At 44.1% G+C, this 16,368-nt stretch overlaps 1 protein-coding gene across 1 annotated transcript in view; it reads right to left on the bottom strand.

The window, feature by feature from the left end:
* Positions 1–16,368, bottom strand: part of SHC3 (SHC (Src homology 2 domain containing) transforming protein 3) — a 133,184-nt gene that overhangs the window by 50,967 nt on the left and 65,849 nt on the right. Inside the window, exons 3-6 of the mRNA XM_011975222.1 lie at positions 13,911–13,974; positions 11,198–11,317; positions 7,275–7,328; positions 2,648–2,699 (exon numbers count right to left, since the gene is read on the bottom strand). Of these exons, the coding sequence (XP_011830612.1) occupies positions 2,648–2,699; positions 7,275–7,328; positions 11,198–11,317; positions 13,911–13,974 (290 nt within the window). The remainder of the gene's footprint in view (positions 1–2,647; positions 2,700–7,274; positions 7,329–11,197; positions 11,318–13,910; positions 13,975–16,368) is intronic.

The following is a 16,368-nucleotide window of genomic DNA, read 5'->3' as shown; positions in this document are numbered from 1 at the left end:
AAGCCCTGCCACTTGCTCCTTCATGGAGGAAGTCATCCTGGTAAGAACACTGATGAGATGCAGCAGAACGTACTCACAGCTGGGCTGCTGGAGGGATGCAGCTAGACCCACCCTGCCTGCCCACACTGTCATCTAGTAGGCTGGGCCTCTTCATACGTGGTGAAAGGAGGGTTGAGGGATAAAGATGGCTGCAAATTCCTTGACACTCTTTCCTTGAAGAGTACATGTGGCTTCCTTCCCCTTGAGTCTGAGCTGGCTGTGACAGCTTTTTTTATTTTATTTTTATTTTTTGAGATGGAGTCTCACTCTGTCACCAGGCTGGAGTGCAGTGGCATGATCTCGGCTCACTGCAACCTCTGCATCCCAGGTTTAAGTGATTCTCCTGCCTCCACCTCCCAAGTAGCTAGGACTACAGGTGCATGCCACCACACCTGGCTTATTTTTGTATTTTTAGTAGAGATGGGGTTTCACCACGTTGGCCAGGCTGGTCTCGATCTCCTGACCTCATGATCTGCCCGCCTCAGCCTCCCAAAGTGTTGGGATTACAGGCATGAGCCACTGCACCTGGCTAACAGTTGTGACTGGTAAATCTATGGCAGAAGTGAAGCTGAGCCTGGCCTTTCCCAGCACTGGAAGCATCTACTCTGGGTCTCATGGAACCTAGAGCTGCCACATAGAAAGCCCTGCTTCCCAGAGGGCTGAAGGGGCCACTTGGAGAGTCTCTGAGACTCCATGGAGGGGGCTGAGCCTCTAGTCATCTTTGCCAAGGTCCCAGGTGTGGAAGCAAAGCCAATTCGAACCTTCTAGACCAGCCCAGACTCTCTGGCTAAAGACCACTCGGTGACCCCTGTCGATGCCACTTGGGCAGATGAACTGACCAGCTGACACTTGCCTGAATTCCTGACCCACATTCTATTATAATAAAATGGTTGTTGTGAAGCCACTAAGCTTGAATAGTTTGTTACACGCAATAGATAGGTGGAAGTACAGAGTGAGGATCTCCCACTAACTGTCTCAAACAAAGGGCCTTAGTCAGCCGGGACTGCTGTAACACCACACGCTGGGTGACTTCAACAACAGACATCTGTTTCTCACAGTTCTGGAGGCTGGAAGGTGCCAGCAGACTTGGTGTCTAGTGAGGGCCCTCTTCCTGGTTTGCAGACGGCGCTTTCTTGCTGTGTCCTCGCACGGGTGGAAAGAGGGTGAGGGAGTTCTCTGAGGTCTCTTTGACAGGAGCACCAAACCCATTCATAAGGCTTCCCCCTCATGACCTAATGACTTCCCAAAGACACCACCTTCAATTGGGCCCTTTAATTAATGCAATACCATCATATTGGGGGGTTCTATTTTAACATGTAAATTTGGGGGTGACATGAACATTCAGTCCATAAGAGGGACCCTGTGTTGGTGGTGCCCTCAAGCACCAAAAATGGTGGAGATCCTTTTCTGCATCACAGGTCTGGCACTTGTCTTCACAATATCACCGCATACAAACCTGAGAGAGCCTGATGAGGCAGCCACGGGACATGTGGAATCGATCCTGATTCCCATGTCGCTGGACAGGAACTGTATTGTGGGCAGAAAGTACTCTTGGTTTGCCCCCGAGAAACCCAGTCAATGACTCAGGGCTAAACTCCTTCAAGATCTGGACCTAAGCCTTATTTCCCAGCCGTGGCGGTAGCTTGGAAACACCTGAAGAGCTTTTAGAAAATGTTGTCTGGGCCCCACTCTCTGAGGCCTGAGCATTGAGATTTCTTTAAGCTCCCCAGGCGGTGGCGTGGGGGAAGGTTCTCCATAGAGCCACATCAAGGATCAGTTCATCTGTTCTGTGTGGGCTACCTTAAAAATACGTCCAACATACAGCATTGGAGGGTAAGGCAGCAAAACAGAATATCAGGATCTCATTTGTATGAAAATGTTAAAAAGAGAGTGTATGTATATGGATAAAAATTATGCAAAGCAAACTAGAAAATCTTAGTTGGTACCTGGGGTAGGGGGGTTGTGGAAGGAAGTGCTGTTTTGTGCTGTTATTAATTCCATTTGTTATTTCATCAGTGAGTTTTAAATTGCAGCTGTGGTGTGGTGCATCAGTAGCTTCCTGGAATCCCAGGGTAGTGCACCTTGGTCAGTCCCACCCACCCCAGCCATGCTACCATCCAATGGGCTTTGGCTTTATACATGACTCCCCCCATCTAGCCTGTGCCTAAGGACTTAGAAGCTGAAAGGGGTATAAGCAGACAGCACCTGATCTCAGACACTGGCCTCTAGGGCTGGCAGGGCAGAGTGAAGTAGCTCTGTGTGGCTTACTGGGCACTGGGCACACACCGGGAGCTGAAGCTGGGCAGGAGGACGGGCAGCAGGTGGTCTTCCAGGTGTAACCGAGGCCACTGTCAGAATATGGGCAGGGGCTGTTTGTGTGTAAATCAGTTGTACCAAACCAGCTATGTGTTTGGTGGTCAGAGAGGTCCAGTACCTCCTAACTCAGCCAGGCGATCTACAATCCTTGCAAACCTCATTCATCCTTAGTAATACAAGATGGCACTGCTCATTGGTCGGGAGGGGGCTGAGATAATGAGGACCAGCTCATATAGAATGTGAAGGCTGGCTATACACAAATGAGAGATTATAGGGGTCAAGCACTGCTTACCTCTGCGATTAACAGGGTCCTTAGCCACATATGCAACATAGTCAGTTGTGTCCTGTTAAAGAAAAAAGATGCCTATATCACTAATCACAAGTGACAGAACACACAGTGAGGGACACAGAGCACAAACCAGTGAGCTTAGAAGGACTCAACCACCAAACAGCTAAAGTATCAAATGCTGCCTAAGAAACAGCCCACAGAAGACTCAAACTATATAATGTGGGTAGCAACCACCCAGAGGGCTCACATTGTAGACTCTGACTCAGCAAGTCTGGGGTAGGGTCTGAGGTCCTGCACTTCTAACCAGTTTCCATGTATACTGAGGCCGCAGTGTCTCAGTATCCCACGGGAGCTGGTTAGAAGTCCATTCACACTTTGAGCAGCAAGGAGAAAAGGCATGTTGGATCACTCGAGAAGCTTTAAAAACATTGATACCTGCGTCCCAACGTGCACACAATCCGATTTAATTGGTTTGGATGTGAGGCCTGCGCGTTAGTTTTTAGATGCTCCCTAGATGACTGTAACGTGAACCACAAGTTAAGAACCACTGCTCTCAGCTTTGTCTACACCAGTGGTTGTCCAATTTGAGCTGGTATCAGAATCCCCTGCAGGGCTTGTTAAAATAGAACGCTGAGCCATACCCCTGAGTTTCCAATTCGGTAGTAGTTCTGGGGTAAGGGCTCAAAATTTGCATTTCTGACAAGTTTCTAGCTGCTGTGGCTCTGGGGGCCACACTTTGAGAACTGCTAGGCTAGAAGAAAACCAGAGTGGATGTTCAAAGGCTGACTGCAAATGCTGCCTTCATGGTGGATGAGATATAATGGTTATTTTCTTCTTGGATATAAATAATGATCTTAATACTTTAATATGTTTTAAAAATATGAGCTCTACTGAGAAGACTCATCCTTCTGTATGAAATGTGAGTTTCTTTGCCTGCCTTCTCACGTAATCAGTGCACAGGGGAAATGACAACCTCAAAAGTAGACCAAGGCAACCATGTGCATTTTAATTCATAAACAAATAAGCAGAGGAACCAGTAATTATCTTAACTCTTGAAAGCAGAAAAGACTCCTCTGCAAAGCTGATATTTTCAACATTCAAGACTCCGTGGGGCAACTGGTAAAAGTCTACCCCATTTTGGCAGACATTTCCCATATGTTACTGCTTTGAAGGGCTTCACCAGCTTATTGATACACTCCCGATGTTGCCAGTACCTAAAGGCTCTGTTGTGACTTGCTCCACTGTTTTCTCTATGGGCAAAGGAGACATCCCCTTCTCTCTCAACAGTGCCCTACAAAAGCTCTCCAAGGAGAGAGGGATGAGGGAGAGAGTGAGTATGGGGCGGCCATGTCACTGTTGTGGGACATCTGCTGTAGGATCAGGTGGGTGGTGCTGGGCACTTCTCCACACCCCATCTCGCTGGATCTTACACAGTCCAGCAAGACCACACCAGTGTAGAATTCTTCCAGCAGCTCTTGAGATAATGGTGCTGTTTCCCCCGTCATTCCGCAGGGTGTGGCTCAGCTAAGTTGTTTTCTTTTCTGCTCAGGACACTGTTCCCTGGTGTATTCACAGGCTGACTAGGGAAGGGAAGTGAAAGATTGTCCACCTGGTCAAACTGGCTTCTGGTCATTTCCATCAAGGGGCATGTGGTCAGAATCTGAAGTTATTGGCAAAAACAAGGACGACAGCTTGTAATCACAGACATTTCCTGAACTCACGAGACGTGAATGTCAGAAGGATCCTTAGAGAGCATCTAAGAGAGCACCAGGGTTTCTCAAGCTGAAATCCACGGAACCCTAGGGTTGGACAGGTGCCTTCTCCAGTGTTTGAGATGTCACCAGCATTTAAAAAAAAATTTTATTTTCATTTCCACGAGTATCTTAAAAATTAATACAAGAGTATCTGGGATCATTTAGATGACCACTGTGTTATCAAGTTCTGCATACGATCTCAATGCCAGGATTTGCATCTGGGTTTCCAACATTATGAGTGCTAGGTTTTCAAAGAATTAGAAAGAAAAGGACACAGGGTAGATTCCTCTGCCCACATAAAGCAAATTGACATTACATTTGTACATGATGTACAACTGAAGTTTTTCCTTGAATAGAAGAAATTAGTGGAAGAATTGAGTCATCCAGGTGCCTATGGTAATGGAGAGACATTGAACTGAAAAAATTCTGCCCCATGGTGGCCAGGCCAGCATCACATTGAGAATGGAGATTTAGTTTCAGCGAACTTTGTCCATCATAGCAAAGCAGTATTACATTGAATGTCATTGGCCCTACAATGTTTACTTGTATTTGACTTTCAAATTTAAGTAGGGGTTAGAGTTAACTAAAAAGTATAAACATAAGAAGTTTATTTTTAATTTATTTTTGCACATATTCAGGTAACAAAATTAGAGTCAGCATTAGTAATGAATACAAGGAATTTCTTTTGCATTGTTACTCTGGCTCAAAGTTGGGTAAAGAGGGAGAATAGAGAGACATAATATGTCCCTGTCTCTCAGATGGTCAATGGCCAAGCTTTTCTGATGCCAGTATTGATCCTTTTCTGGCAGAACAGGCAAATACATTACCATTCAAAACAATGTTCTTGTCATCAGGAAGCATACTAAGTTCCAAAGACAGAGCTGCAAAGTGCTGTTCTGCATTTATTCTATCCCTGTTCCCACTCCCCAAGAACCCTGAGCCTGGCCATTGTTCTGCCATTCTTGGGGTGGTCTTTTAACACTGCTAATTACAGTAGATTATAATTACAGCATACCCTTTTTAGAGGGGAATTAATGAAGTTTTCTAGTCTATCTTGCTTGCTAGTTCAAAATACCATTTTCCTAATGGGTAAACTGAGGCACTAAGTCATAAGTGACATGTACACTTAGCAGGAGAACAAGGACTAGAACATAGAATTGTCAGCTTTATTAAAAATGTCTAACAATTATAACGTGCTAAATTCATGGTTACAAATCAATTTGGAATGTAATCTCATGCACAATATAAAATGCATTTGGATTGGTTAAAATGGAAAGTAACTAGGCTTCCTGTCCTGTGTTATGACATTTTATAAACCAGAAAAAAGAAATCACAGAAAATATAACAGGTTGTGGATTACTTTAAGGATTACTAAATGTTTCTAATTTTTTTTTAAAAAATAAGAGATGATAAGGAAATCTGAAAAAAAAAAAGTATAGTCCTATGTGCATCCTGAAAATAAAATAGTTTTGACACAAACCAATGTAATTGGCTCCCAACGATCTAGATATGTGTTTTCACTTATAATATCAACATTAAGACAGGTTTAAGGCGAGTTCTTGAAGGAAGCTGTTAATGCAGATGTACAAGACATCTGCCTTTTATATGTCAAAACTGGGTTATCCTCCAAATTTAAGAAACTATGGTTCCAAACATCACAAGGGGCAAGGAATTAGAAAACCACTGCAAATTAGGTAGGAAATAGGTGGACATATACATATAGACAGCATCTGAAGAAATGCACCTTAGGCCAGGTGCAGTGGCTCATACCTGTAATCCCAGCACTTTGGGAGGCCAAGACAGGTGGATTACTTAAGCCCAGGGTTTGAGACCAGCCTGGGCAACATGGTGAAACCCTGTCTCTACTAAAAATACAAAAAAACTAGCCAGGCATGGTGGTGCGTGCCTGTAGTCTCAGCTACCTATGAGGCTGAAGTGGGAGGATCACTTGGACCCGGGAGGTCAAGACTGCAGTAAGCTGTGATGGCGCCACTGCATTCCAGCCTGGGCGACAGAGTAAGACCCTATTGGATGAGTTCAATTGGGGAAGACTTCCACTTTCTGAATATGCATCTCAATGAGGACTTTCATCTTAAAATAAAATGTAAGAAATGATAAGGATTAGAGAGAAAGGAAGTGTGTGTGTGGATTCCACTCTGTCCCGGGAGCGGGAGGTGGTTTTCTGAGTTCACCTTCATGACAGTACAGTTCAGATGACATGGCCACTCTGAAGCTGAATGCTGACATCCTTTGTAGCATTCCTGCCCAAATGTGGGAAGCAAATTCCCTTGTTATTCCGCCTTCTTCATTAAAGATGTGAAGCAAAAATAGAACATTCTCATTCTGTTCTCAAGTCTCCCTCTTACTCTCTCTGTCTCTGCAACTCCTTCCTTGTTGGCAAAGCAAACTATTAAAGGCTGCAGTATTACACTAGGAGAGAAAAACGCTGATTTTAAATGCTTATGAACAGAGCAGACTAAGTAAATTTACATTCTTCAGGCAGACTTAAAATATTAATATGGAGGTCAGATAAAAAAAACAAAAAGTAGGGCAAGAGCAGAGTGACAGCGTGAGAAGCCCACGGCAGCTCTGGGGCCGGGGGAACTATTTCATCACCTCGTAAGAATGCCAGTGCTTCCAGGATTTTGACAGCTTTTGGCTAATGAAATGAAAACTAATGGTGGGGTTCTTGTCACAGGTTTTCCCTAAAAAGAAAATGATGGCCAAGAAGACCTTTTAGGGAAATCAGGAGGGGGAAATCTGCTGGCATCACAATTCACTTTTTTTACGGTGTCTTGCAAGGCGTATTTTTGAAGCAGGGGTCCCTTCTCAGAAATTCCCAACAAGAGCAAGAGACCAACCCCAAGGGCACTTACCGGGTCTCCCCCAGAGGCGAAGGAGATGGACCGCATGTGGTGATTCGCTATGATCTGCCAGGCCCAAAACAAGAAACGAGATGTGCTGTTATTGCGCTTTCCACATTTTGGAAAAGCAACTGTCTGTTGGCAGGCATTACAAATTGACATGTTTTCCTGAAAATTGGTACCTATATAAAAATAATGATTATAAAAGTAATAGTAATAGATCATCTTTCACAATCTGATGACTGCTGTCCAGCTGCTTTGCCAGAATAGCATCCGTGAAGCCTCGCTGCAGCCTGTGGCATGGGAACTATCACCATCCCACTTTACAGGTGAGGAGCCAGAACCCAGAGGGGTCAAGTGGCTTGCTCAAATTAAGACAGCTGGTGATTAGCAGAGCTGTGATCTAACACAGGGCGTGCATAGAGCACCCTTAACATAAGTGACTCCATCTTAGAAAAAGACTCCATCTTACATTTCAAGAAGCAACATGCCAACAGGTACCAGATGTTTGCCTAATGAATAAAGATAGCACCCAACAAGATAAGGACATAAAAAGGTATATTCTTTTACTATCAGTCCTTACCAGAGGACTCTGGTCATAAAAAGCAGGACTTCACCAGCTTGAAACAGCCTTCTTAACAGACACCGTCTTGCTGTCACTGGTGATGAGCAGCCAGCATCTGCCAATGAAGGCTCTGCCCACATCAGACTCTTCCTTGCAAGACATGTTGTCCATCTGGATCAAGCCAGGACACTCTCTTTGTCCACGTCACTTGCCCCAGAATGGTTTATTAACCCCTACTCCTATCTCTTTTTCTCTTGATGTTAAATGTTACTTGGTTTGCTGTGGAATGTCAATCTGTAACATTTATATACTGATTAAGTATACTCTTAAGTATGGTTTGCAATATTGACTGACCTGGGGAGTGGCTTCAGCCTATGTGCCCACAGCTCTGATATGGAATGAACTCCATGTAGCTCATGGTTTTTATTACTAAAATAGCTTCAGTGAAAGTCTGACCTTGTGGAAAGACACAAATGTGTGTGGGTCTGGTTATGTCTGACCTTGAGTCGCTTATGACAGGGAGGCCCACCCCGAGGCTAGGGTCTTAACAACCATGCCTCTTCCAGAAGGAACCTGCCTCACCCACACCCCAAAATATCTCAACTTACAGACTATGTTTCCAAAAACACACTGGGGTCTCCGACACAGAACCCACAGCTAGAATGGGGGGAAATGTGGCCCGTCTTCCATTTTATCCCATTTGTATCATGTGCATATAAATTAGAAAGCCAGCGTCCGAGATTTCACCTCGGCACTGTCCAAAGCACTCTTGTAATTTATCAATGTGAAATCCAGAGCAGACAATCCGTGTTAATTTTAAAATGGGAAATTTCCATTAGCTTTATAAACTGCAGCGTACAGTGGAATTTAGTAGACACTGAGTAAATTAGAAGCTGCCCTAAATTTAAAAAGCGACATAAGTCTTCCACGCTAATTTTATCTTTTAAAAGACAATGTAATGACATTGAAGTAAATTTCTGGGGATGGGAACAGAGCTCATCTCTATCCCAACATAACCAAGCTCAGTTCTGCAGAGTCCCCTTGGGCCCCTGTCCTCGGGCAGGCAGTCAGAATTTACATGGCTATAATCACACTTCCCAGGGATTTGTCTAAACATGCTCCTGTGAAACTTGAAATAAAATATAATTGAATTATAATAGAAAATAAGACAGTTTTAAATGCCTACTTTGGTTATTGGCACTTACAACACCTCAGGATCTAGAAACCCCTGAGTACATAAGTGAAAAGAAAATGAAGCTGGCTACATAGGCTGCACCCAAGCCCCAGCTGAGTTAAACTAAAAATAGTGGCCTTTGCAGCTCTCTGGAATCTTCCCTCTGGCGCAAAGGTAGAGGGCTCCTAAGAAAACAATGACAAAATAGGAATCACCAGAAAATGATAAACTATGGCTCCCAAAGTTTTACATTTTTGCTTATTTAATTTTTGCTTATAAGGCAGGTCTAAAACTGAAGTTTGGAAATTAAATTGGAAGCTATGATTTGGGAAAAAAAATGAAAGTCATGTTTGATCGACATGATGCATGAGCCTTATTCTGTGGTTGTATGTTATGTCTTTGAGTAAGACAGAAATTGAAAACCAGGGTAAGAAAATTAGAGCTAATTGACCTAAATCACATGTTTCGCCCTGAGGGTGTTGCGTCTCATTTCCACCTGGAACTCTGTAGAGGGGAGCGGCTGTTGTCTTGCTGCTGTCTCATCGGATGGAGAAAGGAGTGTCTAGCCAGGCTGTTCTCAGTTTGCTACAGCTGGGCTCAGAAGTCAGCTGGAAGGGAGAGTGAGAACCCAGTGTGCTTGCCCCCCACCCAAGCTTCACACACTCATCAACCAAACTACCAGTCCCCTGGGTGTCCAGAACCTGCCACTTTGCCCCATCCGCCCAAACCAAGGGCAGGAAAACATGAACTGGATACCCGCTTCAGCTGCCATGTTCCAGGACAGAGAGGGCCAGCCCAGTCTCATTCCACTGCTCGTAGTTTGTTTTCTGTTTTACTGAGGTGGGAGGGGAGTTCAGGGAGAAGTTCCCACAGATTTAAGGAGTCTGAGGACCAAACAAAAGGTCCAGGAGACATAGGAAAGGAACAGCTCTGGGCATGAAGGAGAATGCAGAGGTGAGCCCAGCCCACAAGCCTTCATGAACAGCTCAGCCTCAGGCCGTGCCAGAGAAAGGCTGAGCCTGATGAATATTCAGAATCCACAATCTCCAGTGCTAGTGAACTAGTCCCTTAGACAAGTTAAGATAAAAAGACACAAGGAATTATCTATCAGTCCTGTGAGGACAACAGGAGGCAGTGAGAAGTGGTATCTAGTTATGTCAACACAAAGCCTGGGTTTTGCTTCCCATTTCTGTGCTAGATCTAGGATTTATTTCAACATCTTGGGTAGCAGGTGGAGGAATAAACGAAGCTGGAGATGCTGCTCACTAACCTGGGGAATATGGAAGTCAATCAATAGAAATATGTATAGTAACATAAAGGTCACTGCGGCATCCCTGGTGACAATGTTGGAATCAGGTATAGTATTATATAGAGAGGTCCCATCCGAGCTCCAGCTCCTACTGCCAGCCCCAAAAGCTGAGCCAGAGCAGAGCAAGGAAGGGGAGTCCACACTCCACACCCCCTGGATACTGGTCAGACATTTCACCTGTGCCTCATTTGACCTTCAGAAGTGCCTTGTTGGTAGCTAAAATAGCTACTCAAACACCCATTTTTCCAGCTAAACAAATTAATGATGACTAGATCAGAGAAATCTAAAAGATAGACACTGTGCAGGAATGCAACCATCCTCAATAAAATTAGCCTTAATTAACACTGTGGCTGTGGTGTCTCAGTCAGCTCCAAATTCATTCCACACTGGCTATTCCATAGACAACACCACTTCTCATTACCCCTACAACAGTATGTACTACAGGATGCTCCAAAACAATGAGCCACTAAAGGAAAAAAAAAAAAATCACCAATTAGACCATTACATGCCATCCACTTCAAAGGTAATAAAATAAAATATAGCCTGTAAAACCAATTAAATATGGTGTAAAAGAAAAAATAAGGATAAGGACATTAAGAAGAGACTTTGCACACACATCTGTTTTTTTGTTTGTTTGTTTTTTACATTGCATGTAAACAAATGATTTCACGCATTATCCTCCAAAGAAATAAAAAGCAGAATTAAAGAGAGCCGATTTCATTTATCATTCTCTTGGTGATCCTTCAAAGTGGCCAAAGTTCATACTCTAGTAAAACTTTGACACAAACATATGCTATGTGAGCTCAGTAAAGCTGCAAGGAAGACGCCTGCAAACACTCTTCAGCTGGGGCTGTGGGCAGGAACAGGGGATCTGAGCACCCATGTACCTGTTTGGAGTCCGGAGTTCGCAGGTTCAGACTGGCCGTGGAGATGGTCAGAGAGATGCTCATTCCCGCAAACTGGAGGTTGCTCTTTCCCAAGATGCTGGACAGCATTTTGCTCGGAGGCTGTGAAATTGAAGAGCATTATTTTAGCTGTTTCATTTCCATCTCAAAGGGTGGGGAAGTAGATGCTTGCCATACCCCCAAACTCTCACTGATTGTTCCTTCCTCCTTAGGCATAGGAAGACCAAATGTGAAACGAATAAGCTGGGAGTCGGGGGTCCAAAGTTAATATGCAGATTTTAGAACATGCAACATGCAAATTATAAAGCATGTAATATGCAAATGCTGAGGTGAGAACTCCTGCAGGCAGGCAGAGGCATCAGTCTTCCAGGCCTTTTCCCGGCCCTGTTGGGAAGTGTCTCATGGGGAAGCCCTTGTGTATAAACCTGGGGAAAGCCCATTGCATTTTGCAGGCTCAGCAACCTGGTATCATCACACCTACTTCAGAGGAAGAGTCAAACTAACTTAGAGGAAGACTAAAGCAGGCCAGCTCTAGGGGATTACAAGAATCCCAGAGAGCTGCAAGGATGTTTGTGGCCGAAGGGAATGGACCACAAATTTTTTGGCGCACTCTCCCTGGTCAAGGTTCTCATGAACTGCCCTGTTAGAAACCCATGGGCCTAGAACCAGCACAAGGATAGACAGACATGGCCTGGCTGTAACTGGTGCATCCATTACCCTGTCAGAAATGTCCTTACAGGGACTGACAGCTGTATTTTGGGGCCAGGGACCTTTTTCCTGGGTACCTGGGTGGGCAAGGCCCTTTGGTACCAACCCATCCTTTCTTTTTGGATTAGAACACTTTCTCTTTTGATATGCTAATTAGTTCCTAACCAGGTGCACACCCTTTTTAATCTCCTGAAGGAGCTATTTAAAATCAGAGATGCTGAGGCCCCACCCATGAGATTCTGGGTAGAGCCAAGAAATGGGCATTGTTTCCACCAAGAGAACCATGAGGGTGCCCCAGGATGAGCTGGGACCTGGAAGATGAGATTCCACTTCTCCGTTCTCAGTCGCTGTCCTAGTTCCTGTAGTGGAGACTCTGGAGCCTTGCTTGGTTCCCCATGGACTGGCCAGAACACAGGCTGGCACATCTGAATCTTCATTCAGAGTTCTCTGCCGGAAACCCAGCTGCCCTGTGGATGCATGAAAGTCCCCAAGACCTGAAGACAGAAACAAGCTTGAGCCTGGGATCAGCAGAGCCACACACGCAGCTGTCCAGATGATCCGGATCAGGAACGGGCAGCCTCGGGGCAGATTCAGAGGTTCTTTGAAGGACATTTTTGCCACAATTCAGGTTAGGCATAGAAAAGCCTTGATTGTGGATTTTGCTGGGTCTTCACTAGACACTTAACTGAAGAGGTTTTCATGGTTTCTCCTAATCCAGGCTTTTTATTTTCCTTCTGGCTCAAATATCTTCAGGATGAAAAGTACTAGTGCAGTGTTTGAACACGCAGCCTGTGGAGCCCAGACCTCTGAGCTTGCTCTCAGACAACATCTACCCACACTGCAGCCTTTCCCCTCCGTGCCACAGTTGTGGTTGTCTGTAATATGGGGATATCCAGTGGTATTCTACTGCTGGCTTGGCTCAGCTGATGGGAGCCAATTATTAAATTTTTCAGAATTTTATAATCTGACGATTAATCACAGTTGTATTAAAAATGAATGTATGTAAACTTACAGTTAAATAAATTACCTTTAAAAAAAAACAGATGACAGGGCCGGGCATGGTGGCTCACGCCTGTAATCCCAACACTTTGGGAGGCCGAGGCAGGTGGATCACAAGGTCAAGAGATTGAGACCATCCTGGCCAATATGGTCAAACCCCATCTCTACTAAAAACACAAAAATTAGCTGGGCAGGTGGCGTGCACCTGTAATCCCAGCTATTTGGGAGGCTGAGCCAGGAGAATCGCTTGACCCAGGAGGCAGAGATTTCAGTGAGCCAAGATCATGCCACTGCACTCCAGCCTGGGGGATAGAGCGAGACTCTGTCTCAAAAACAAACAAAAAAACAAAAAAAACAATAAATGCTCAACACGCATCACTTCCTAATTCTTTTGCTGCATTAACTACTAACTGCTTTCCAAGTTATTGATGCCCACGGTACTTGTATGGTGGAAACATTATGTAACCATGAGCTACCATGTATCTCTTCCCGACTCTGTCTTTGAGGGATATCATTTGGAGAAATTGAATTCAGCCACAGTAGAAGTACTGGCATCACAGAAATCAGAAAATGCTACAAACTCTACTTTTCATTCCCCTGCCCAACCTGGAGAGCTGGTTGTTAAACACTTACCAGCACACCACTGGGGATATCTACCTCAGTTGTTGTAATTAAGTGAATTGATGTATTCAAAGTGCTTAAAGGAAAGCCTGACCCTGTTTTAAGTGTCTGTTGTTATCACTGTCTTCAGAGTTTACGTCACAGTGAGTGAGTAGCCAGGGTGTCTACTTCCGAGACAGGGACAGCTAACCGTCCTCAACCACATGAGACAGAAAGCAATCTAAGCCCTTTCTGCTTTTAGAAGTAGCAAGCGCCAGGCCCCAGAAAGAGGACAATGAATAATTCTGTGTGACTGAAGATACCGAGTGGCGAAAAAGAGGAAGCAAAGGAGGAGACACAGTTAGACACAGAGCATTGAGGACAGTACCTTTCTCTTCTTGAAGGCTCCCTTGGCACCAGGGACAGCTTCACAGACACGGCTGATGGCTTCCCTTAGGACAGGAAGAAAAAGCCATTTTATCATGTGTTGGTCAGGATTATGGAACCCAGAGATGCTACACTTGCACATCCAAAGAAAATAACTGCCCGTTTATTTCAGTATAGAAAAGAGACCTGCCAATTTGGAAGTCATCCAACTCTTCTTCTAAAACACAAAACTAAACAAAATGCAAACAGGTCATCATAAAGCCTCTCCTGGCAATATTCTAGTTCTCTTTGTTGTAGTGGCTGGATGCTAACAGTGTCATCTGTGTCAATGCTACACTTTTTTTTTTTTTTTTTTTTTACATTTTGCTAAGATTCTATTTTTGTAAGTCAGCACCCTAAAACACACTCTTCCCGACACCGTGATGCTGTCGGTCTCCATGACTTTGGTCAGGACATCAGGCCCAAACCTAGTCAACCACCTCGGTTGATCAAGATCCTTCTTAAGTGAGTTAGAATGTAATTAAAAGAAACGTGGTCATCTGAGTTTTATTCACAGTTTCTGTGGTTAGTGAATCTCACAAAATCAAGAGGGGTTGGAAGGAGAAGAGGAACTGCAGGGTGTATAAAGGAGCCAGCAGTGAGGTGATGTGCAGGGCAGTTCCATGGAACAGCACTGGTGAGGCTGCTGGGACGTGCAGGCATGGTCCTGGTGGAGGAGGCAGAGTGCCCTGGTACTGAGTGGCCAGGGGGCATGAGTCCAACACACGGTTCTGCATGGGGGCAGGAGGGTCCCAGAGGGAGAGGAAGCAAGACAGGATTGTCGCAGCTGAGGGCTAGGGTGGCAGGAAGGGGATGCTGGAGAGGAAACAGTGCAATCTCATGACCCAGCCTAAGTGAGAAATGCCTGGGAGGTGGGCAAAGGTGGCTCCAAGTCAGGGGTCCAGAAAAGAGCTAGTGACCCTTCCCACTCACACATGGAAGGGAAAATACTAGTACATAGAAAAAATCACAGGGACTTGGAGACACAGTGAATGACAGAAGATAACAGGTCCTCAGAAACATTCTATAAACTTTCTAGGTTCAATACTTCTTCAAATTAATTTCTACCATGTGGACGAAAAATAATCACCATAACGACACAGTGCTTTTAACAGAAATATGTCCATATCAGTTAGGTGACTGACTGTTAGGACAAGCTTCCCATTTGCCACTCAATTCATTATAGAGAGCAGGGAAGGAAACATTTTTCCTAAAACTCAGATGCCAGGAAAACCGTAGGCAATGAATCATCATGACATGGAAAAAGTGAAGCAAGAAACAAATGTTTTTGATGTTTATGCTTACTTCTATTCATTTTATAATAATATTCTAACTGTGGTTCTATCAAAGTGACCAATCACGTATCATCTAAAGTACTTTCTAAAAGCTAACTTCTTATTAAAGAAGGTCAAATTGTCTCTTTACAGACCTATATAAACCTATTATGTATATTTTATCTGTTGAATTCTTAGAAAACTAGTTCAGTGAATCTCTGCGTTGTATTTCTTACATTAAAGAGACGTACTTAGTTGAGCAAGGCAGCTAAACCTCTGATGGTTCCAGCAGGGTAGAAAGATATTATATGGGGAAGTGTCTCCCTTTAATCAGTCCATAAATATTCCTAATAAGCACCGTATTTATGTTACCATCCACCGACATGGAGTCTAAAAGAAAAAAATCAGACTCCAAGGACAGTTATCCAAAAAGACACACGGTTCCAAATGTCTCATTTAGTCAGCCCCTGGAGCTTGCAACAGGACCCTGCTGCTTCTGTGCTACTTTGGGGGATGGGAGGTAGAAACTGTTCATCACCAGTTAGAAGGAATTACAAAGCTCTGAAAATAGTTAACATTTCTTTCCAATACCTTTTCACACAGAACGCAGTGCACAGGTCTCAGCGCACATTTGCAGATAGAAGAAGTTCCAAACATTTCTCAGAGCTCGTGTCCTCAGGGAAAATCCTAAGGATCCCACTTGTGAGCCTTTAGAATCCCCAAAGGAGTTTTCAAATGAAACTGCTTTTTAGAAAAATGTTCTCTTTTCATCACTGGCATAAATTCCTTTCTAATGCTCATACGATAACACGCGTGTGTGAATTCTCATTTCAACCACGCTGATGGTATCTATTTCTGTTTGAAATAGAAATGCAGCATAACTATTAATAACTGCAATATTTAGATGCCTGGAATGAGTTACTTTAACTCCAAAATCTAATTTTAAATGTAACTATTCTCAATTCCCCTTCTCGCTGTTTAAGTGCAGGACATTTTGGTAAGCAGTACTGTTTCAATTTGTTCGTTTAGCAATCATTATTCAGCTTTATGTAATTCCACTTAATCCCCATTTGAGTCTCAGGTACCAATTTTGCCCTGTTTTTAATCATAGGGATTGCTTCTTAACATTCTGTTCAGTATGACCTT

This window comes from Mandrillus leucophaeus, unplaced genomic scaffold (genome assembly GCF_000951045.1).
Source record: "Mandrillus leucophaeus isolate KB7577 unplaced genomic scaffold, Mleu.le_1.0 Scaffold152, whole genome shotgun sequence".
NCBI lineage: Eukaryota > Metazoa > Chordata > Mammalia > Primates > Cercopithecidae > Mandrillus > Mandrillus leucophaeus.
The sequence above is the reverse complement of the archived record's forward strand: the minus strand, read 5'-3'. Positions and strand labels throughout refer to the sequence as shown.